The sequence below is a fragment of the Elephas maximus genome, chromosome 23 (genome assembly GCF_024166365.1).
Source record: "Elephas maximus indicus isolate mEleMax1 chromosome 23, mEleMax1 primary haplotype, whole genome shotgun sequence".
Classification (NCBI taxonomy): Eukaryota; Metazoa; Chordata; class Mammalia; order Proboscidea; family Elephantidae; genus Elephas; species Elephas maximus.
Genome location: NC_064841.1, coordinates 408,398 through 434,049, shown reverse-complemented (window position 1 = coordinate 434,049; position 25,652 = coordinate 408,398). Strand labels below are relative to the sequence as shown.

Sequence of the window (25,652 nt, the reverse complement as noted above, 5' to 3'; positions counted from 1 at the left end):
AGAAATATTTCTTGCTTCAGGAATTGCTAATTGTTCTTTCTTGCTGTGGAAATGAGCAAGACATAAATAAATACCAATACCAATGAAAAGTTATATCTAATGAATACTAACTTATATACTTCAATTAGATTAATACTTCAGGAAATACCAATACCAATGAAATGTTATATCTAATGAATACCAAATTATACTCTTCAATTAAATTAATACTTGAGGTATTTACTGGATAAACCAAAACCAAACCAAACTCGTTGCTTTCGAGTCAATACGACTCCTATCGGCCCTATTGGACAGAGTAGAACTGCCCACAGGGTTTCCAAGAAGCGGCTGGTGGATTCCAACTGCCAGCCTTTTGGTTAGTAGCCGAGCTCTTAACCACTGAGCCACCAGGGCCCCATTAATTGGAGAGCTTATTTAATTGAGTCCACGGGTGGTGCAAACAATGTGATCAGCTGCTCAGTGACAGGCTGGAGGTTTGAGTTCACCAAGAGGTGCCTTGGAAGAAAGGCCCGATGACCCACTTCTGAAAAACCCGCCGTTGAAAACCCTGTGGCACACAATTCTACCCTGGCACACCTGGGACTGCCGTGAGCCGGAACCGACTCGGCAGCAAGTGGTGTGACTGGCTATTTAACTGAAGCGTTTGGCTTTACGAGAGACTACGAGTACATGAAAACAGTATTTGTTAATTTTGACAAAGCGGCACATCGTATTAGTACGTATTCTTTCTTTGCCTGAGTACTAAAAGCATTTTCTCTCCTAAATGACTTTTAACCTCACTGTGAGTAAAAATCCTGTTTCAGGGGACAAACATCTCTAAATACACATATAGGACCAGTGACGCAGGCACTTGGTAAAAAATGTTTACCTAATCATTTATGCCATTGACATATGCCTTTATTAAGAGCATATTCAATAAATACATTTGTGTATAATTTATAAATAAATTTATTTGGAGCTGTTAGAGTAAAAGGAACTTCAGAAATGCAGTGTTTTAGATAGGTAACATCTCACCTTTTGAATGGCAAAAATGTCTTTTTGTTTTAAAAATTTATGATAAAACTAAATATATAATCATATATTTCAGTTTCATGAAATAGATGATACAAAACTTGGCACAACACTTTCTCAGTCACTCAAGGTCATCGATACGATGGCCTTCCTCTTCAGCAACTGTTCAGCTCGTGAGCCTCTGTGGGTGCGTCAGAGTAGTTATCACATCCCCCAGCTACACGGACGAGCGCAGGCCTCTAACAGCCCACCAGCACCATTCCTCTCCCGGCTGGCTATTTATAGAAGGCTGTGGGCTAATAAACACTATCGAGAGCTGCCTAGGTAGTGAGTAAGGGGACGAGGAGCACAGTACATGGCTTTAGTGCAAAGGTTTTATGGGTGAATATTTCAGATAATTGCCAATTGTATTTTCATACTTTATTCCAGTATGATTGGGTTGTAGTTTTCTAAGTCTGACCTCTAATTCAGGAGGGTATCACTGTTCTTGATAGATGGCACAGTTTTCATGGAACAGATTGACTTCAAATGCCTATGTACCATTTTGTAAACGACATGTTTTAAAAAGTGGTTTACTGCTATTTGAGATATTTTAACCCCAAATCCAATAGTCAAACATAGTAAACAAACTACCTTTCTGCCTGCTGAATTAGACTAACAGTTCCTTCTTTGAGATCAAATATAAGTGGTGTGTTCCAGTTCTTCGTACTAAAAGACAAATAAGATGGATGCCTGTTAGCATTTTAAATACCAAATACCTTTTTAGTTTTATAGTAACTTTGTACATTTCTATCACAGGCACACTGCTCTATAATCATTCACTTACAGGTCTATATCCCCAAGTAGGAAGCAGAGGCTCCGTGTCCCCAGTACCTCGCACACAGTAGGCATGCAATAAATGTTTATGGTTTGTATCACAATACTGAATTGAGGAATCCTGAGAATAAGCCTAAGAATAAGCATAATTATGGTGGTGGCGGAGAACACCGAACATCCACAACTGCGGATGGCTCAGGACAGAGCAGTGATTTGTTCTGTTGTACGTGGGGTCGCTATGAGCTAGAACTGACTCAACGGCACCTAACAAAAACAACAACAGGAGTAAGCCCCAGTTCTGCCACTTATTAGCTGAGTTTGGCCAAGTCATCTGCTTCTCATCCATAAAACAGGAGCAGCGTGACATAGTGAAAAGGGATGGGGTTTGGCTAGACATTTGGATTAGAAATGTTTCACCACCTGCTGGCCGTTCGATCTTAGCAAGCTTAACCTTTAAGCATCAATTCCCTTATTTGCAAAAATGAGGATAATAATGACTTATGTAAACTGTCCGGCAAACTGCCGGTTACATAGCATTTTCTCAACAGGCAGAAGCTATAATAAAAGTAACATTACGAACATGATTATTTTTCTATAGGTCTCCCAGTGTTATCGCTGGGCTGACATAAGATTTTTGTGAAGCATTTTGTAAATTCTAAAATACTATGTAAATGTAAGCTATGACCATGTTTCTTGAATAAAAGGATGGATAAACAAACAAACAAAAAATTGCTTTTGTTGTTATAGGGTAAATATGATTCAAAGATTGAAATGGGTAGAGAGAACATTTACAAATCGAAAAATCCATTCCCGAGTAATTAAAATAATTTTTATTAGGCCTATATACCCTGAGGGGGAGGAAGATGTGGCAGTCTGCTTCTGTAAAGATTTACAACCTTGGAAAAGCTATGGGGCATTTCTATCCCGACCTATAGGGACACAACGAGTCGGAATCAGCTCGACAGCAGTGGGTTATAAATAGTGGGGATAAATTCTGAAGCTTTCTGAAGTACTTGCATACAAGTGATTCTTTAAATCAGATTAAATCTCATGGTAAGGTTCAGTTGGTGGACGGGAGAAGCAAGTTGGTGAGAACTCTCTTTTGGCTAATTCAGAGTCTGATACCCATTGTAATAAGTACGTGCATGCATAAAACAAAGCAATAATAAATTAGTAATAATAATTAGCAAGTTTAAGTTTCACAGGTATGAAAAAGACATGTGCTTAAAAAAAAAGATATGTACTTCTGTATACCAAAAAAATTCCAACATGTTTTGTTTTTTCAGTCATTAGAATTACACTCCATTAAGAGAGCTGATGAGAAAAATAGTAATTACGTGAGTTTTTTAAAATGTCCCCTTACAAAATATCTGAGCTATTTGACAACTAAGAGGTGTTTGTGTGTGTGTGTGTGTGTGTGTGTGTGTGTGTATTCATATAACGCTGAAACATAATTCAACAATCAACACTGTGGCTTAGGGAGTTTACTTTTTTTTCCCCATGCATGGAAAAAAATATAAATTCCGTTAGTCCTAACGTTGAGTAGAACAAGAATATTTTCTACATAATTATTTGAAAAATCAAATGAAAATTTAATGTAGAATGCTTATGTATTGCTTTTTCTGGAACTTCTTTTCATATAAACCAGTATTTGCTGGAATTATTGTTTTAAAAATTTTATTTTTATTACCAAACAAGCAGCAACAATTCACAAAAGGCAACAATTAACAAGAGCTTGGATTAAAATCCTGGTTCTTCCTTTAGTAATGAAGTAATTTGACCCAGGGCAAGTTACTTAATTACTCTCTGTGTCCTTTAGTTTCTTATCTTGCAAAATGGGAATAATAAGAATACCCAACATAAAGGGTAAATTAAATCATGAACATAAAGGACAGCATAAGGATGCTCAATAAGTGATAGTTACTTTCTAAAATACTAGTAGGTTTCTTAGTTTAATTTGTTCTGGTGATGACAGGTCTTAGTACTGCCCCATTTCCACTGCTGTTCCCTAGTATTTTACTTTAATAAATAATTTGTAACTTAATGAATGAACATCTTGACAACAAGAGAGGGGAACCAAAAACCAAACCCAGTGCTGTCGAGTCAATTCCAACTCATAGCGACCCTATAGGACAGAGTAGAACTGCCCCATAGAGTTTTCAAGGAGCACTTGGCGGATTCGAACTGCGGACCCTTTGGTTAGCAGCCGTAGCACTTAACCACTATGCCACCAGGGTTTCCAAGAGAGGGGAAGCAAGGTTAAATCAGAAAAGAAGAAAAAGCAATCTTGTACTTCGCCATATGGTAACTGATATGGGAAAGGTAGGGCTACAAAAAAATCTAAGTAGCAGCTGCTAAACTTGTGGCAAATATTTTTAAAAAGCAACAAATAACCTAACGATGCTGATCCTACAGGTTCAAACATGTCCTTACCACTGTAATTAGTAGAATAAACCTTTCATTTAGGGTAGTTAAGAGCCCTACCTTTCTTCAAGCAAAGAAGCCCTAAAATGAAGGTATCTTTTCTATTTTCCCTAGCATTACCCAAATTATTCAAATATCTATATGCACTGAGTGACTGTGATAAGATTTTCTCACACTCCATAATTCCTTCCCCATACCTCAACCCTTTAACTTGGTATCTTTCTTTGCTTATCCCAAATTCTCACTGTTCCTCCTCTTTCACATAAGAAAAAAATTTCACATAAAATTGAGGTGCTTGTTTCTTTGCCTTCTTTCCTTTGCTTTTCCTGTCTCACTGCTCCAGACTTGGCCGTTATCCCCGGTTGAGTTTCTGATTAGCAGCATATGAGGAGTAGATTCTAAACAGACAGGTGTGGTAGTTGTTAAACTGGACACCTTTCTGTTCTGTATTACTGGGAATTACCGGGACAACACTAGGCTTTGTTTTTCAATTCATTTATTCATTCAAAAATATTTATTAAGGACCTATTACATGTTGGGCATGGTGCTAGGTATGGGTATACAGTGGTAAATAATATAGTCTCTATACTCAATTTTATATTTAATGATTAAACTATAACTATATAAAAAATAATGTTATAAATACAAGGTACAAAGTTTTTAAAAAATGCTTAACTTTTCAGAATTCTTAAAAGAGTCATAGTGATTACTTGAGTTTTCTGAATAATCACAGAGTTAGCCCCAGTGATGTGATGGAGTCAGCTTACTAAGCTGATCATTAAATTTTCAGAAATTTTGCGACCTGTTAAATATGGTCATTATTAAAAGTTAAATTATACAAGCTTATTATACAAGCTTACATTAAGTAAATCACATGCAAAACAAAGATAACACTCAAAACTCATCACTCCCAAATTATTGTATTCCCCTATTATGATGCACTGGAGGGTATCTGTATCTACTGTATCTACAGGTAAAAACAAATAAACAAAACAAACTTGCCATGGAGTCGATTCTGACTCACAGAGACCCTACAGAACAGAGTATAACTGCCCCATCGGGTTTCCAAGGAGTTGCTGGTGGATTTGAACTGCCGACCTTTTGGTGAGCAGCCTGAGTGCTTAACCACTGCACCACCAGGGCTCCAACCTATAGGGTAGAAATACCATACAATGGTTTGCCACCGTACATATCTTCCGAAGCCCACTTTCAGTGACGTCACACTGGTAGCTTGAGATAAAAAAATCAAGTAAACACTGAAAAAAAAAACAGGTTTGTTTTCATCCAGAAAGCCAGTTATTAAACATTTATCAGTACTCACTTAAAATATCAAGGATGTCTTTAAACAGTTTTAGGTGCAACTTTCTTGAGTGTATCGAGTCACTCCTGCCTTCTAACACAGAGTATACTGACATAATTTCTTTGATCGTTTGTGGACCTCTCTGGGCCATCGGTATGAACACAGGTGATTACTCTGGGCTATAATATGAAGCCTAACTATAGCCTGTGTCCTTACGGACTATCTTTCAGCCACTCCTGCCTACTGTCAGGCTTCGAGCTAACCCCTCACAGCAGATGGGTGGTTCCCTTCCCATCACTTATTAGCTGCACCTAATCTGCTTTGGGTTGTGAAATCAAATTATACTGAATTCCTTAGAGCTGTAGATAAAGTGAGAGTAAACACTATCTCAGAAGGAAAGTGATTATTAATTAATCTTTGATGGATAATCTGTATTAGATCTGTGTTCATCACTTATAGCTCCACTTTTCATCACTTCCTAGTTCGGGGTAAATTCAGGATAGGTGAGATTTTGATAAAGTTTAAAACAAACCATGTTGAAATGAAAACTGGCAAATAAATTCCTCATCACAGACCAAACTCTGTACTTTTAAGAAATGCAAGATGCTTACGAGAACACATAACATTGAAGAGACGTAGAAACAACTAAGTGTGCATAGTTCAAAGATGCTTTAATGACTCTATCACGGAATTCCAGTAAATCCACTGCGTCATTAAGAACATTACGAACCTAAACAAGGAAAAATGAAATTACCAACAAACAAGGTCAACGCACATCAAAACTTTAAACAGTATTTAGTTAGATAAGTTAGCAACATTTTGAAGCACACAGAAATTCTATACACTCTTGATTAGTTGGTCATATAAAAACAGAATTCAGTAGGAACAAGGTATAAGATGGTATACTTGGGTATAAAAATCAACCAACAAAAGTGCAGACACAGAAAACTTCTTAGAAATAAGAAGGAAAAGACCTACAGGGATTGCTAAACTTCCAGGCAAGCTGAATGAAATATCAATGTAGCTTAATATGAAAAATGCTGTAATACTGTGGTACAGTCAAAGGAGTACGGCATACAGGACTTAGAAAGACATTACGTGATTTCTGCCTACATTTGTCAGAATAATTTTTTACAGTGTATTTTAATTTAAAATTTAAGTTCTAAAAAAAGAGACATAATGACTTTAAAAGTCAAAAGTGGAATATGAGTTACTAGTAAAGAAATCAATTGCAGAGCGCAGAAGCCTAGCTGCACTGAGGGAGTAACGCATTTCCACAGCAAAACCACGGAGATAATATATAAGAAAGCTAAGCACCAACATTTGCCTGTGATAATCAAAACTGTTATAAAAGTTTCTAACAGAATAAAAGCTGCAATGATTTTAACACTTGGCAGTACAGACCAAAAGTCTTGATGTTGATGGACTTTCTGCAACAAATCAAGAAAAAAGTTGGGGAAGTTAAAGTCACCCAGTAAGGCAGCATAGTAAGGTGAAAATTAGAGAAAAATAATATAATTGTACCTAAAAGTTAGTGTTTCTTTAAATTTTCCTCAAAATGTTATCATTCATCTAAGTATAATCTTTGGAAACCCGGTGGCGTAGTGGTTAAGTGCTACAGCTTCTAACCAAAGGGACCTCAGTTCAAATCCGCCAGGGATTCCTTGGAAACTCTATGGGGCAGTTCTACTCTGTCCTATAGGGTTGCTATGAGTGGGAATCCACTTGACAGCACTGGGGTTTTTTTTTTTTTTTCTGGCAATCTCTTTTGAATTTTTAAACACATGGCTGTAAAATATGAAATAAACAGGCTTCTGTTTTTTTGTAAATAAGACCATCTAACCACCTTTGAGTCTATCATTTTGAGAGGAATATATTCAAACCAGATAAAGATACACTCTTAAGACTACAATCCATTATATGTTTGAAACTCCTGTAAAATGCTTCATAATTATCTCCTAACCAATTTTTATGTGTAACTGACAATTCTATCTAGTGGACTCAAAGAGGCCAAAATATTTTGCCTGGAGAAGCTGACATTTTAGACATAGTTTGTATTCTCTCCAATGAGGACTGAGAGAATATAAACCATGATAAAGGTGGCTACTATTGAAGATTATTTTAAACTTGTCATTGCATCTCTGAAGCAGTTTTCTCATTTATAACATTGAAATAAAAATAATACTTACCGCAGATAGACTCAAAGGCTTACAGCAATTGTGAAGATTAAAGGGGATAAATTATATGAAGGTATCTGTGCTTGGCACACAGGAGACCCCTGGTAAGTATCAGTTTTTTAATACCTTTAAGTAATACAAACTTCAAATTTAAGAATATAAAAAATAGAAAAGGAAAGTGCTCCATATCTAACCGCAAAGTTAACAGTTTGATGTCTATTATCTGAGACCCCTTAAAATGTATAGATACATATGCAGGTATTTAGATTTGTTTTTACCAAAACAGATCATATTATACATGTAGTTTTCCCCAACTCGGCTTTTCACCTAACATTTACCTTCACTGTCTTTCCATGTTACATGCAGGTACACTGTGTTCATTTTCATGGTTATTCAGGTTGTTTCTAGTTTTTCCTACTATGAGTGTTTTTGCCATAAACATCTTTCTACCGTTGCACAAGTATTTCTGTAAATTCTGAGTTGCAAATCTGCTGGATCAAGGAGTATGCCCATTTTTAATTTCTATACATATGTCTTGTCAAATTGCCTTCAAAAATGTTAAACTAATTTTCATGCCCACCAGAGGTGTCTGTTTTCTTATATCTTCAAAAACAAAAACAAAACCTTGTGTTTTTAATTAATTTCCTCTTTATGCTTAGGAGCCTTTACAGCAAAGACTATTTAAGTAGTTGTTGGCCAAAAAAAAAAAAAGAAATTTTTTCTTTTTTTTGGCCAAAAAAAATAGCTAACGTTAATAGAAAAAGTTTCATGCATAATAAATAACAAACACAAACCTATGAGACTTTTTCTAGTAATGTTAGCTGTTTAACACTTCCCAAGCTAATGACTCCTGTTCTTTCATCTTTCTATATAGAAGTTTGTTTGTTTTTTTCTTGCTTCTGTGGACCTCCTCTGCTTCTGAAACGTGGACATCAAACCTATATCATCCAGGTTCTCGTAGTACGCATTAAGCAGATCATTATAAGAACCTGGATGATATAGGTTTGATGTCCACGTTTCAGAAGCAGAGGAGGTCCACAGAAGCAAGAAAAAAAAAAAAAAAACTTCTATGCAGAAAGATGAAAGAACAGGAGTCATTAGCTTGGGAAGTGTTAAATTAGTTGTTTTACTAAGTTTTCCATGGAGTAAACCATAAGACAATAAGTTAAAGCAAGAAATAATTCTGTTGAACTTAAATTTATAGCCATAAAATTAACTTATATTCACATATTTTATTCATACATCTATCTACATATAATCAGAGCCAAGAACTATTCCTACATGTATTGTTTGTGAAACATGGGTTTTAAAAGGCAGATTACTCCTGCAAGGACATTAAGCCGTTGATTTTGTCACCGGCCCCTTAATCTCCTAAAATCTTATTCGAAGCATGTATAGCTACCTGGAATATTATATTTTTACTATTAGTAAGTTTTTATTGTTTGCGCCCCAACTCCCACCCACCAAGAAATAGCAAGATTACATATTCACTTACCCTTTGAGTCAGCAATTTCACTTTCTAGGATTCTATCACAAAGACAAACCAGTGAAAATATGAAATAACATACGTACAAGGCTATTCACTACAGTGCAAACGATAATAGAAGAAGATTGTAAACAGCCCAAATGTCCACCAGTGGAGGGTGGCGTGAATAAACTATGGTACACCCAGACAACGGACGACTACGCAGCTCTAAGAAGGAACAAGGAAGATACACGGAGCGATCTCCAGGGTATATCGTGAAGCAAAAACTGTAAGATGCAGAAAAGTATGCATAATATGATACCTTTTATCTAAGAAAGGAAGTGATTTGAAGATATATGGGTCTGCTTATATTAATTAAAAAAAAACCAGGAAACCTTAAACAGTATTCAATAATTATAGTATTAAAATAATATTGGCATTATTATTTTTAAACTATATTTTAGAATAAAGCAATGTTAATGTCTTCAGAAATCAAAAAATTTTTTGTAAGAGAAAAGAGCTGCAAATTAAGAACCAAGAGTTAAAAACAACTCTGCAATCTGAATTTTGCATTGGAAATCTCAGTGTGAACTCATGATACATTTCATCTGTCAAAAGCAAATATATTTTGTCTAGAAGTAATGACCAAACCAGTAGAATGAACACCCACAGAACTCAAAATGTAGTCTCTAAATAACATTTTCTTCTAAAAGGAATGAGGCTTTCTTAGAAAAATGACTGATTCCAAGTCTGGGACAGGAAATGTACAGGATAAGCAAGGAACATCTTGTCACACCGGAAAGCTATTGAAATCATATCAAAAGAACACAGGAGCCAACTAACCAAAGATGGGGCAATTTGTGTATTGAAGAAATAATGACCTCAAGGGGTTATAATACATCAAAAATACTAAAATGCACGAGTTCATAATGATAACATTAACAACAACAACAAAAAAAAATGTATTGTGCATGCTAGGAAACCAACTCACTATTTAAGAACTGGTAAAGAAAGAAAAATAATTCACCATTTGTCACATCTCCGGGTAGCCAAATGGTTGATGAGGCAAAATCTTTTATAGAAGAATTCTAGCTAATAAATGTAGAAGGAACGAGAGGATTACAAGATTTCCATTTTGCAACCCCAATGGCATACTGGGTCTAGAAAAGGATCACCAATGGCTGCCAAAAGCATGGCAACAGCCTGATGGGAAACTATATGATGGACGAATCAGGCTAACACCACCTGAACACACTGGTGAATCTCGACCTCACTGTAAGAGGGACAAACAGACACTTTGTGCCTCCTGATGTGATGTAGTGGGAAGCGCAGGGCATCACTTATAAAACACTGAACTTGCCAAGGCTCTAAATCTAATAACCAGTTTACAGAAAATGCAAAGGACAGATGTTAAATGGCATCATACTACAGGGTGCAATCAGGTGAATCCAGAATGTGGGAAATTCAACACAATGACCTGGTGTCTTTAACAAATAAATTGCAAGTTAAATAAAAAAGGAGGAGCTCTTTTAGATTTAAAAAGACTTATGAGACAAATTAACTAAATGCAATGTGTATAACTGTTTGCTTAGTGATACAACAAACCAACTACAAAAACTACATTTAGACCTAGAATAGGCAAATGCATAGAGACAGAAAGTAGAACAGGGGTTACCAGAGGCCAGGGTAAGAAGGTAATGGGGAACTACTATTTAATGAATATAGAGTTTCCGTTTGGAATTGTTATGAATTGAATTGTGCCCCTCAAAAATATGTGTTATTGCTAATTAGATAGTAGATAAGAACTATTTTAGGTGGAGGGAAAGACAACACACAATACAGGAGAGGTCAGCACAACTGGACTAAACCAAAAGCAAAGAAGTTTCCTGAATAAACTGTATGCTTTGAAGGCCAGGGTAGCGGGGGTGGGGGTTTGGGGACATTTAAGTCAACTGGCATAATAAAATCTACTAAGAAAACATTCTGCATCCCACTTTGGAGAGTGGCGTCTGGGGTCTTAAACGCTAGCAAGCGGCCATCTAAGATGCATCAATTGGTCTCAACCCACCTGCAGCAAAGGAGAATGAAGAACACCAAAGACACAATGTAACTGTGAGCCCAAGAGACAGAAAGGGCCACATAAACCAGAGACTACATCAGTCTGAAACCAGAAGAACTAGATCGTGCCCGGCTACGATAGCTGACTGTCCCAACAGGGAACACGACAGGGAACCCCTCAGGCAGCAGGACAGCAGTGGGATGCAGACCTCAAATTCTCGTAAAAAGACCAGGCTTAATGGTCTGGATGAGACTAGAATGACCCCGGAGGTCATGGTCCCCAGACCTTCGGTTAGCTCAAGGCAGAAAACATTCCCAAAGCCAACTCCTTATTGGACTGGACTATGGGATAGAAAATGATACTGGTGAAGAGTGAGCTCCTTGGATCAAATAGACACATGAGACTATGAGGGCAGCTCCTGTCTGGAGAGGAGATGAGAGGGCAGAGGGGGTCAGAAGCTGGCTGAATGGACTCAAAAATAGAGAGTGGAGGGAAGGAGTGTGCTGTCTCAGTAGAGGGAGAGCAACTAGGAGTATATAACAAGGTATATATAAATTTTTGTATGAGAGACTGACTTGATTTGTAAACTTTTACTTAAAGCATAATAAAAATTAAAAAACAAATAATTTGTGTTATCATAAAAAGACCAGACTTGATGGTCTAACTGAGGCCAGAGGAACCCCAGAAGACATAGCCCCTGGACTCTCCAGAACTAAGACCATTCCCGAAACCAGCTCTTCAGACAAAGATTAGACTGGGCTACAAGACATAAAATAATACTCGTGAGGAGTATACTTCTTAGTTCAAGTAGGTACCTGAGACTAAATGGGCAGCTCCTGCCCAGAGGTGCAATGGGAGTCACAAAGGGACAGGTGCTGGTTGAATGGACATAGGAAACCTGGGGTGGAAAAGGGAAGTGTCCTGTCACATTGCAGGGACTGCAACTAGGGTCACATAACAATGTGTGCATAAATTTTTATATGAGAAATTAACTTGAGCTGTAAACTGTCACCTAAAACACAGTAAAATATATATAAATATACGTGGGTGTTGTAAATTCTAACTCCTATAACTGTAGATAAAAGGAGCCCTGGTGGCACAATAGTTAAGCATTCGGCTGCTAACCAAAAGGTTGGCAGTTCGAACTCACCAGTGGCTCCACGTGAAAAAAGACCTGGGGATCTGCTCCCATAAAGATTATGACCTGGAAAATCCTTTGGGGCAGCTGTACTCTATCCTGCAAGGTTGATATGAATTGGAACGGACACCACAGCATACAGCAACAACATACCTGTGGATGTAATCCCATTTGGGAATAGAGTTTTCTTTTTTATGTTAATGAAGCTATGTCGGTGTAGAGTGTGTCTTAAGCCAATCATTTTTGAGATATAAAAAGAGCACCTGCGCCCACCTCCATACCCAGTAATGTGTGGTGTATAGAAGAAAAACACTCCTACCCAAAAAGGCTGTGGGAGAAACACTGGTCTCAGGAATCAACCAGTTTTTAATTAGAACAAGAAGGTGTTACATGAAATAAAAATGGAGTCATATGGTTAAAAAGATGGCACTGGCAGTCCAGCGGACAACGCCCCCAAGACTTGTCTTTACCGAAAGCTAAGCCTAGCTTTCCTGTACATCACACCACCCTCGTTGACAAATGAGATCCTGACAGCCCTTCCACTCTCATCGGCCAATGAAATCCTGACAGCGTTTTAACAGTAAATTGTATAAGCCAATCAGAAATAAGCTTCTTTTGTTTCCAAGTTGTGTCAATATAAGCCAGTCATTGCTGATACTCGGTGGAGTACCTTTCCATATGTGGTATGATGCTACCCAATTCTCAAAGGTTCTACCTGAACAAACCTCATCTAATAGATTAATTTTTATTATTGGCTCAGTTTCTTTTGACAAAAGCGAAGGCAGCTTTCGTTGAAAAGTTTGAGCTCTGCGTAAAAGGTCTCAGATATAGGATTGTACGGGTGGCGTGCTACACAACTCCAGGCCGAGGTAAGTCCTGCCCTCAGAACTGTGCGCAGCCCAGCTGCAGGTGGTGACCTGTGAATCTCTCCTCAAGCTTGCTAGGCCCACACTGCACAAGTAGCTCCACGCAGCAGTTGGCTGTGGCTTTTCTAAGGTCGAAAGGAGCTACCCCACAGGCCTCTGTGCTTTGATTTTAGTTCCATCAGCCAGAGGGGTTCCCTCTCCTCACTGCCTGTGACTGCTTCTGGACCTGTAGTCAATCAAGCCAGTAACTACACGCCCACCGCCTACTTTGCATTTCTGGCCTGCAGATGTTTATCTTGTATTGGGTCCAAGTAAGTGCTTGTTTTTTTCATTTTATCTTGATTATGTTACTTTTCTCTTTGGAGCGAAAGATACGTATCTTCCTTCCAAGAATGAATTTATGACACTACCTTCTCCAGAAGCCTGAGCTCCCAGTGACTTTTTTAAAGATTCAAAATGTCATCCTCTCCTAGAAACATTTTAAAGCCAACTGAAAGATAGAAAAATTTTAAAAAGGAAGTTATATGGTAGTTTTTTTATAACAACATGGTATCCAGTCACACCAACTGGCTGTTAATACAGATTTAGGAAAATTTACTATTTAAAAATCTGATTGGAGAGGTCTCTGCCATTACTCAAATCATACACAGATTTCTTAAAATCCACATTGTCTGAAGTGGTACGGGATAAATTCCCTTATTTGTGAACCTGGAACACTATAACCAGGCCAGAATAAAACACTCCAGCCATAGTAACAAACTAAAGTCCCTCTGGTGATTGCTATAATTTCAAAAATATGGCAAATCGCACATCAGAAATGCCCCTTGTTGAATTTTAAGATGCACCCAATATCCTATTCAATCCAGGACGGTGCTAGATTTATGTCCTGCTACTTCTATCACCTAATGTTTCTACTCGACACAATTTTTAGACTCCTCAGTTTGATATAAATTAAAAAACTGCACATTTCTAGAATATTCATTTAATCCTATGCATGGCTATAATCATAGCAGTAGTAGCTATCATTTTTGTTTTACATATGTTATTGCATTTTAATCTAACTCAATCTTTAAAAATACATAAACAGAACAAAGAAAAATTACAGTGTACCTAATCATTATGAATGTAGTGACCATATTATCCAAATAAAAAAATCAGGATACATGAGTGTGTGGTAAAGAATTAAACCTTGCCCAAAAAGAGATCTGGTCTTCATACTCAGCTTCTGGAATTTATCTCTAGGTCCTTGGAATGTTATGCATAACAGGAGTGTCTTTGTCTGCATAGGGGCTTTGGGTCAGACCAGGTATTCTAACAACATAATTCAGGATGGAGCCTTTGGGTCCCATGGTGTCAGCTTGACCTTCAGAAAGGCTGGAGACTGAGATCAGCCAAATGAGCAGGCAACTGTGCCTGCAGGATGGAATCCCCCGAGTAACTCTGGATACCAAGGCTCAAGTGAGCTCTAGCCGTCAACATTTCATGTGTATCGTCACAGGAAAGTACAGGACACTGCAGGGAGAAGACAACTGGAAACTGCGTGTAGAAACTTCCTGGGCTCTGCCCTACGCACCTCTCCCCCTGGCTGATTTTAATCTGTAGCCTTCAGCTGTAATAAACCATAACCATGAGTACAACAGCTTTCAGTGAGTTCTGTGAGTACTTCTAGTGAAATATTAAAACTAAGGGTGGTCTTGGAGACTCCTAAACTTGCATTCTTACGGACTGTGCCACCCAACTTTGCAATGGGCTAACAGAATATTTGAATGGACCTGACCAAGAAATTTCACTTCCAAAATTTTATAGTAATTACAATACTCTGAATTCTGAATATTGACGACCAGAGGCAACTGACGCAGGTAAGAGGAAGAAAAGCAAGAGGGTAGACGCTCTCTTTCTCTGGGAGAGGGTCTGCCATTAGCACACTGTCTCTGGCCTCCTTCTACCTTCCTTCAACTAACTTTTAAAATATTTATTGAGTATTTAATGTATGCATGGCACTAAGCAAAGCCCTAAAAGCAAACAAAGATGAGTGAAATATACTACTTATGCCCTTAAGAAGTGCCCCCGCCGATTTCTGACATCATTTCACTGCTGCATTTCAACTTGTCTTAATCCCCAAAGTAGTTCATGCTCCAAAATTAACCTTTTTTTTTTTTTTTTTCTAACTCCCAATAAGACCTTTCTACCATTTCTCATTTGGGCTTGCCTTCATTAATTCATAAAAAACAAAAACAAAAAACAGAGTAAATAAACTATGCAATTAACCCTGTCAGTGACTAGCAGGTTAGGCTTGCCTTTGAGTCTGTTCCAGGAGTTAAAGCTAGCTTGCTCTTATCTGTTACAGCTTCTTCTCTTCTTCCACAATTGAATCTACATATTCCCTAATGCTTGAAGTTTCACTACCCCCCTGCCCCAAACCCATAACTGTGGTAGCTGTGGGTACTTGGTTCTGTATCAGTGAAAGGTTCTTATTTTACATCATCAAAAGTCACTACTGACATAGTGAAGATATTTCTAATGTGACTGAATTATTATAAACTTGATTTAAATATAATTTTTCAAAAAAGATTTCTATTTAATAACGAAGATAATTCTGTATTCTGTAGAGTGAGCTAATCTGAAATTAAACAGCTATAATCAACTACAGGACACAATTATACCTGCATGGTCCTTCTTTTCGTTAACGTAACTTGAAAATTTTTCCACTCCCACCGCTGCTCCACCACGTGTGCAAAAACAACGTGCCCATTGCCGCAGGCTCCAGCAATCTGAGTCCCATCAAGTGACCATGCGATATTAAATATGCTGCCAGTGTTGGGCTTTTCTAAGGCATACGACCACTGGGGAGGAAATAGGAAGAGAAAAATCGATTTGGTGAAAAAAAAAAAAATTAAGCAAGTTTTAAATTGGGGACATGTTATTAAGATAGCTTTTTAAAGAATGTACTTTATTACAGAATTATTAAAATATCTTTAAAATAAAATTATACTGTACTGAAACAGAAGACACAGACGTGATTTTTAAAGCACACAGTAGAATAACATAATAAAACAAGGTATGAAATCTCTCGAGAACTGCAAAAAACCACACCATTAAAATTCACGTTATTACCTTTAAGTAATAGCGCTGAACAGGTAAACACAAATATTCTACAGAAAACCCTAAGGCATCTCACTATTAATTCTTAAGGATTTCTATAGTACCTACACCTAAAACTTTCTGATTACCTTATTTCAAGAATGCCACTAAAAATAGAAAGCACACAGTAACTGTGACATATCCGAAAAAACAAACAAGGCCATTGCAGTCCATTCTGACTCATGGCAACCCCCTGTGTTACACAGCAGAAACGCCCTATAGGCTGTAATCTACGGAAGCAGGTCACCAGGCCTTTCCTCCACAGCGCCACTCGGTGGGTTCGAACCACCAAGCTGTAAGTTAGTCATTGATTGCTTAACCATTGTGTCACCAAGGGGCCTTAACATCTAACACATCCTAAATCATGACAGTACAGGCCAATTGATCTATCTTTTACATCTTCTTTTTTTCCTTTCAGAATGTAGTAAGTATAACCTCTCCTTTTTCTAGTTGCCATCAAGTCGACTCTGACTCCTGGTGACCCCACAGGGCTTTTGATATCTGATTTTTCAGAAGTAGATTGCCAGGCCTTTCTTCCCAGATATCTCTGAGTGGATTTGAACCTACAACCTTTCAGTGAGCAGTTGAGCATTTTAACCTTTTGCACCACGCAGGGACTTTTAGCCTCTCCTAGAACCTATTTTTCTCTTTGGGAAAGTTCCTGAGAGACATCAATAAGCACCAACTAGCACGTGTCTGTCAGTTTGTCGTACTGTGGGGGCTTGCGTGTTGCTGTGATGCTGGAAGCTATGCCACCGGGTATTCAGATACCGGCAAGGTCACCCATGGAAGACAGGTTTCAGCTGAGCTTCCAAGCTAAGACAGACTAGGAAGAAGGACCCTGCAGTCTACTTCTGAAAAGAATTGGTCAGTGAAAACCCAGGTTAGAAGAAACTCAAAAGACGACTGGGGAAGAGCTGCCTCCTCAAAGTAAAGTCGACCTTAATGACATAGATGGAGTCAAGCTTTCAGGACCTTCATTTGCTGATGTGGCACGACTCAAAATGAGAAGAAACAGCTGTAAACATCCATTAATAATTGGAACCTGGAACGTACAAAGTATGAATCTAAGAGAATTGGAAATCACCAAAAATGAAATGGAACTTATAAACATCGACATCCTAGGCATTAGTGAGCTGAAATGGACTGGTATTGACCATTTTGAATAGGACAATCATATACTCTGCTATGCTGGGAATGACAACTTGATGAGGAATGGCATTGCATTAATTGTCAAAAAGAACATTTCAACATCTATCCTGAAGTACAACGCTGTAAGTGATAGGAAAATATCTACATGCCTACAAGGAAGACCAGTGAATATGACTCTCACTCAAATTTATGCAACAACCACTAAGGCCACAGACGAAGAAACTGAAGATTTTTACCAGCTTCTGCAGTCTGAAATTGATCAAACATGCAATCAGGATGCATTGATAATTACTAGTGATTGGAATGCAAAAGCTAGAAACAAGGAGGATCAGTAGTCGGAAAATACGGCCTTGGTGACAGAAACGATGCCGGAGATCACGTTATAGAATTTTGCAACAACTTCTTCATTGCAAATACCCTTTTTCACCAACATAAATGGTGACTATTTTTTTTTATACACGTGGACCTCAACAGATGAATACCCAGGAATCAAACTGACTACATCTGTGGAAAGAGATGATGGAAAAGCTCAATATCATCAGTCAGAACAAGGCCAGAGGCCAACTGCAGAGCAGACTATCAATTGCTCATATGCACGTTCAAGTTGAAACTGAAGAAAATTAGAACGAGTTGATCAGAACCAAAGTACAACCTTGAGTATATCCACCTGAATTTAGAGACCATCTCAAGAATAGACCTGATGTGTTGAACACTGATGACCAAACACTGATGACCAAAGACCGCACGAGTTGTGGAATGACATCAAGGGCATCATCCATGAAGAAAGCAAAAGGTCATTAAAAAGACAAGAAAGAAAAGACCAAAATGGATGTCAGAAGAGCCTCTGAAACTTGCTCTTGAACATCGAGTAGCTAAAGCAAAAGGAAGAAATGATGAAGTAAAAGAACTGAACAGAATATTTCAAAGGGTGGCTCCAAAAGACAAAGTAAAGTTATATAATAACATGTGCAAAGAGCTGGAGATAGAAAACCAAAAGGGAAGAACATGCTCGCATTTCTCAAGCCGAAAGAAATGAAAAAATTCAAGCCTCAAGTTGCAATAGTGAAGAATTCTATGGGGAAAATATTAAACAACGCAGAAAACATCAAAAGAAGGTGGAAAGAATACACAGAGTCATTATACCAAAAAAAATTAGTCGACATTCAACCATTTCAAGAGGTAGCATATGATCAGGAACCGATGGTACTGAAGGAAGAAGTCCAAGCTGCTCTGAGGGCATCGGCGAAAAACAAGGCTCCAGGAATTGACAGAATATCAGTGGAGATGTTTCAACAAACAGATGCAGCTCTTGAAGCACTCACTCGTCTATGCCAGGAGATTTGGAGGACAGCTACCTGGCCTACTGACTGGAAGAGATCCATATTTATGCCCACTCCCATGAAAGGTGACCCAAATGAATGTGGAAATTATAGAACAATATCATTAATATCACACACAAGTAAAATTTTGTTGAAGATCATTCAAAAGTGACTACAGTGGTATATTGACAGGAAACTGCCAGAAATTCAGGCCGGATTCAGAAGAGGACGTGGAACCAGGGATATCATTGTTGATGTCAGATGGATCCTGGCTGAAAGCGGAGAACACAGAAAGATGTTTACCTGTGTTTTATTGATTATACAAAGGCATTCGACTGTGTGAATCATGACAAATTATGGATAACATTGCGAAGAATGGGAATTCTAGAACACTTAATTGGGCTCATAAGAAATTTGAATATAGATCAAGAGGCAGTTGTTCAAACAGAACAAGGGGATACTGTGTGCTTTAAAGTCAGGAAAGGTGTGCAACAGGGTTATATCCTTTCACCATACCTGTTCAATCTGCATGCTGAGCAGATAATCTGAGAGGCTAGACTGTATGAAGAAGAACAGGGCATCAGGATTGGAAGAAGACTCATTAACAACCTGCATTATGCAGATGACACAAGCTTGCTTGCTAAAAGTGAAGAGGAAGCCCTTATTGATGAAGATCAAAGGCCACAGCCTTCAGTATGGATTACACCTCAACATAAAGAAAACAAAAATTCTCACAACTAGACCAATAAGCAACGTCATGCTAAACGGAGAAATGACTGAAGTTGTCGAGAATTTCATTTTACTTGGATTCACAATCAACACCCATGGAAGCAGCGGTCAAGAAATCAAAAGATGCATTGCACTGGGCAAATCTGCTGCAAAAAGCCTCTTTAAAGTGCTGAAAAGCAAAGATACCACCTTGAAGACTAAGGTGCGCCTGATCCAAGCCATGGTGTTTTCAATCACATCTTATGCATGCGAAAGCTGGACAATGAATAAGGAAGACTGAAGAAGAATTGACGCCTTTGAATTGTGGTATTGGTGAAGAATATTGAATATACCATGGACTGCCAAAATAATGAAAAAATCTGTCTTGCAAGAAGTATAACCAGAATGCTCCTTGAAAGTAAGGATGGCGAGATTACGTCTTACATACTTTGGACATGTTATGGGGGGATCAGTCCCTGGAGAAGGACATCAGCTTGGTAGAGTACAGGGTCAGCAGAAAAGAAGAAGACCCTCAACGAGGTGGAAGGACACAGCGGCTGCAACAATGAGCTCAAGCATAACAACGACTGTTAGGACGGCTCAGGACCGGGCAGTGTTTTGTTCTGTTGTGCATAGGGTCGCTATGAGTCGGAACTGACCCGACGGCACCTAATAACAACAACAACAACAAAATGAAACTAATGCATTAGTGTTTGACAAACTAAACAAGAATTTGTATGAAATACTACATGACTACTGTTTTACATAAAGCTTAAAACTGGGTGATGTAGACAAAAGAGACTTAGTTTTTAGTATCTAATACTTAGTGGCCTGAACCAGGGTTATGACACATCTCTCATTCTAAATCTAGCCTATTCTCATGATGTGAAACAGAGATTTTACTTTAAAATGTATTTCAAAATCATAGCTTTATATTTTTAAACTATTTATTTTAAGTATGGTTTTAAAATAGTCAAACATCAAAATCAGTTGGAAAGAAATGTTCTATTAAAATTAAGCATAGGAATGTTTGTCTAAGAACTTATGGATACCTGATCCTAACTAGGAGGAGAAAATGGAAAGGAATATTTAGCTATTCTATCCTATATTTGGAAACCCTGGTGGCGTAGTGGTTAAGTGCTACGGCTGCTAACCAAAGGGTCGGCAGTTCAAATCCGCCAGGCACTCCTTGGAAACTCTATGGGGGCAGTTCTACTCTGTACTATAGGGTTGATACGAGTTGGAATCTACTTGACGGCATTGGGTTTGGTTTTGGTTTTTATCCTGTATTCCTCTGATTTCTCTCACAGTCCACATGAACCAACAAAAATAAAATCTACAACATGCAACTTATCCCTAAAACAAATTTCAAAGAATACAACAGTACCATGATAGCCAAGCTATATTAAACTCTTACAAGTCAGCAGAGATTGGGCTTTTTTTTTACTAAGTATTTTTGTATTTTATTGTTTGTGCCTGTCGGTGAGAACAGGCCTTTAACAGTTTAACAGTTTTTTTTTTTTTTTTTTTTTGCGGGCAGGGTTACATTTTGTCTAATCAGTAAATTTATTCATTTTTAATGGAGACTAAAGAGATCTATTTATTATTTGTTCTTTTAAAAAGACTTTTAACCCTCTAAATCTCCCCTGTTCCCCAGTATGCCATGGTATAGCCAATTCACGTTTGCATGACTACTCTCTAGAATAGAATGAGACAGCCTCCTTGGATGTCATTTAGTGGCACTGCCAGTAAAATTCATCCTGAAAATAAATTTTTAAATAACTCTCCCACTTATGCTTATGTCTTTTTTTAACCAAACTACTCCTTACTTTAGGATAGTGTTACTCTAAGTCCGGTCCTCAGGCCAGCAGCCTGTGAGCTTGTTAGAAATGCAACAATTATGGGCCCCACCCCAACATCATTATGTGTTTTAAAGGAACTAAGGAGAAAAGATTGAAGTTGTCAAGGATTTCATTTCACTTGGATTCACAATCAAGGGCCATGGAAACAGGAGTCAAGAAATCCAATGACACATTTCATTACGCAAATCTGCTGCAAAAGAACTCCTAAAACCGTGAAAAAGCAAAGATGTCATTTTAAGGACTAAGGTGTGCCTGAACCAAGCCATGATATTTTTACTTGTCTTACATGCATGTGAAAGCTGGATAATGAATATGGAAGATCGAAGAACTGATGTTTTTGAATCATGGTATTGGCAAAGAACATTGAATATACCGTGGACTTCCAGAAGAACGAAAACATCTGTCTTGGAGGAAGTACAGCCAGAGTGCTCTTTAGAAGCAAGGATGGTAAGACTTTGTCTCACATATCAGGAGGGATCAGTCCCCGGAGAAGGACATCATGCTTGGTAAAGTAGAGGGTCAGCGAAAAAGAACAAGACTCTCAATGAGATGGACTGACACGGTGGCTGCAACAATGGGCTCAAGCATAACAACGATTGTGAGGATGGTGCAGGACTGGGCAGTGTTTCATTCTGTTGTACATAGGGTCACTGTGAGTCAGAACCAACTCGACGGCACCTAACAACAACAACAACACTTCCTAGGTGGTATTACGTACTTCCATCAGGGAGCATTTAAGGTCCGACTCTCTTTTTATGCTGTTAGCAAATGATAATCATTGCCTAGATCTATTGCCACTAATTCATTACAAAAAAGTAAAAAAAAATTCATTAGGAGGTGCAAAATGGTGACTTTCTAATTCTTCTTCCTTCATTTGTTGTTGTTCTTAGCTGGCCGTGAGTTGCCCAGCCTCGTGGGGGCCCCATGTACAACTGCATAGCTAATTAATCTATTTAATGTTAATTGCTATTAACTTCTTAATAATACTAATATTTTCTATTTTTTTCCCTTGATTCCAAACAATATATTGCAGCTAACAGTTTTCTTAGGTCACAGAATATGAAGAATAAAAATACTTTTGGCTTAGTAAAATGCAAATAGTTTCTAAAAACACAATATGAAAAAGCAAAAATTTAGAAGAAAACAGTAGTAATTATAAACGAGGCTTGTGTTGTTATTATTAGGTGCTGTCGAGTTGCTTCTGATTCACAGCAACCCTACAGGACAGAGTAGGACTGTCCTACATGGTTTCCAAGGAATGGCTGGTGGATTTGAACTGCCAACATCTTGGTTGGCAGCCGATCTCTTAACCACTACGCTGGAGGGCTCCAAAAGAAGTTTATAGAACATAAAGGCGACCTGTATGCACAATATGATATCCAAACAAAACCCCAAATGTTATTTTGAGTTGCCTATGAAGAGCACGATACCACTGCCCAAGATTGCAACCATCAACTGCTGTTATGCTTTTGAGAGACTTAGCAATGTATTTTTGTCTAAAGGCAGGGCAGTCTTGAAAAACCGTGAGGCTGGCCAGCTTGCTTTCGGCTCTGTGTAAATATCACTGACATCTTTAATGCTGTTCTGTAGTTAGCTAAAACTCTCCCATAAAGGACCACCTACCTGGGTAAAAGTATTCTGGACCTCTCTTTTTATTCTTTCCTATCCAAAATCTGCTCTCAGGTAGCCAAATCACTTAGAAAAGGACCTACGTGAAGGAATCACTTATAACAATTCATGTTAAAATGTTAACGATTAAGAAAGGTTTAATGTGTTATTCCAGAATATTAGTGCATTTTAAGAAATACCAATTTCTTAAGTCAAGGCAACAAAACTAATAAAAGGAATTCTGGTATCAATGAGAGGGTGATGAAATCCTTCCCCAGGACAATCCACCCACCTAACTCATCGCTAAGGTTTCCCTTCAGCTGCATTTACACAGATACGCTTTGTACTATATGTTTTCCATTACTGCTGTAACAAATGTACCTGCTTAAAACACCACCAATTCATTATTTTACAGTAGGTCATGTGTTATTATCTTATTACAGGTCGTAAGTCTGACAGGGGTCTCACTGAGCTAAAATCAAGGTGTCAACAGGGCTGTATTCCTTGCTGAAGTCTGCAGGGTATGATCTGTCTTCTTGCTTATTCAGTCTGTTGGCAGAGCTCAGTTCTTGTGGTTGTGGACTGAAGTCTCCATTCCCTCGCTATCAGCTGAAGGCTGTTCTCAACTTCTAGAGGCCACCTGCGTCCCTTGGCTCATGGACCCCTTCCTCCATCTTTGAAGCCAGCAATGGGAGGTCAAGTTACTCTCACTTTTCAAATCTCTCCTCCTTTATCCATCCCATCTCTAAACCAGCCAGGAAAGGTTCTCTGCTTTTAAGGACTCATGTGATGAGAACGGACTGACCTGAATAATTCAGATAATCTTATCAGCTCAAGGTCCATACCCTTAATCACATCTGCAAAGTCTCTTTTGCCACGTAAAGTAACATATTCACAGATTCTGAGGTTTAGGGCATGAGCACCTCTGGAGAGCCATTGTTCTGTCTACCATATTGCTATATTAGAAAAAACTCAGCAGTCAACTTGGGGACTTAGAAAGTTCATTTGTTCTTTTCTAAAGATTCAGATATGAGCATAAAACATGTGAAACAATACTCTTACCACTTTTAAAAGTAGTTTTGGACTTATGGTTTTGGCTTTCAAAAGGCTTAGTCACAATTGAAAAGAAACTAAACAGTAGTTTCTTATAATCTGAGTCATTTAGTATTGGATTCTTAAAGATATAAAAAATAAACCATTTTTAAATTATTGAACAAGTTGCTTTAAAAAGAAAAAACCAATGTGGGTTTATGACATCAAAAAATATGCATTTAATATTCTATCATGTAAACAGTATAAAAACCAGTGAAATTATATTAAGAAAAAAACTATCATTTTTCACAAATATTTCCTGACAGTATGAAAAATCAGACTATGAGATAAGTATGTCCCCTAGAGAAAATATGGACATCTTAGAATAATAGGGCAAAAGTCCTTAAGGAGCAATTTTAAATTGTCAAATCTACAGTCCCTAACAGATGATACTGCAAATAATTAGATGTGGCCTGTTGGTCTGGAAAAACCTACAGAACTCTTAAAAAGGGGAGAGGAGGAGGAAAAGGGAGAGTTAATTTAACTAATGACAATGAAATAATAGGAAATTCCTTTTCTTAATCAAAATAAAGAATTTAAAATTTTTCACATAATTGGTTTCTCTGACAATAACTAATCTGAATGCGAGAATGTTGGGGTTTGGTTAAATACTCACGAGGCATTTACGAGTAAGAAAAAACATGAGACTGTAGAACAGGAAGCTGACTTCTCTCAAAAACAGGGATGGGAGCAGTATGACCCACCTGTGTACAAGGAGTCAGCTAGGCTGGCCCACAGGAGCTTGTGCAGCATTTTCACACGTGTGATACAGAAAACATTTGTCAAAAAGAAGTAAAAGCTCTGAGCTTCTAGACACAGAGACTTATATCTAGATTTTTTGGTAACAATCTAAAAAGAAGCAAATTTAAATATGTGCCTCCAATTAAAAAAAAAAGTGATCTGGTCATAAAAAAAGATTTTTTAACATTTTTAAGCTACTCAATCACAGAAAATTTCCTTTAACCAATTTAATCTCATCAAAACTAAGTGCAGATGTATCTGAAAACGTGCCATTACTCGATTCCTCTTCTGCTCTCCACGACAGTTACAACCCTGACCTTGTCAGGCCATCATCAGTTCTCACAGAGCATGAGCAGCCCCTAGAGCATAGGAACAACCTTCATCTCTGAAGAGACGGCATATCACACAGAATTCAGCACATGTGAGTATCTGTTGAATGGATGAGGGAATGAGTGAACACGCCTCTGTCATCGGGAAGCTTCCCTGCCTGGAGCTCAACCACTATTTTAACCAAACTTTACTTTCAAAATAAAAAAACTCAAGGAACAAATTAAAAGCCAGAGATATAGAACTAGCCTCCTCAAAAACATCAACCAAACTGACTAAAATGAACTAGTCAAAATGCTTCACTAACATTTTAAAAACTAAAACATTATCTTGTGTCTGTATGTGATTTGCTAAAATTCAACACTAGGGAACATACCTACTATGTGTTAGGTGTTGACTAAAAGTCCATTCTGTAATAGAAGTCTGATTTTGTATTTCTTGAGTTT

General features: G+C 37.9%; 1 protein-coding gene across 1 annotated transcript in view; it reads right to left on the bottom strand.

The window, feature by feature from the left end:
- IFT80 (intraflagellar transport 80) overlaps positions 1-25,652 on the bottom strand; it is a 147,906-nt gene that overhangs the window by 40,238 nt on the left and 82,016 nt on the right. The window contains exons 9-11 of the mRNA XM_049867628.1: positions 15,920-16,099; positions 6,163-6,281; positions 1,645-1,719 (exon numbers count right to left, since the gene is read on the bottom strand). Of these exons, the coding sequence (XP_049723585.1) occupies positions 1,645-1,719; positions 6,163-6,281; positions 15,920-16,099 (374 nt within the window). The remainder of the gene's footprint in view (positions 1-1,644; positions 1,720-6,162; positions 6,282-15,919; positions 16,100-25,652) is intronic.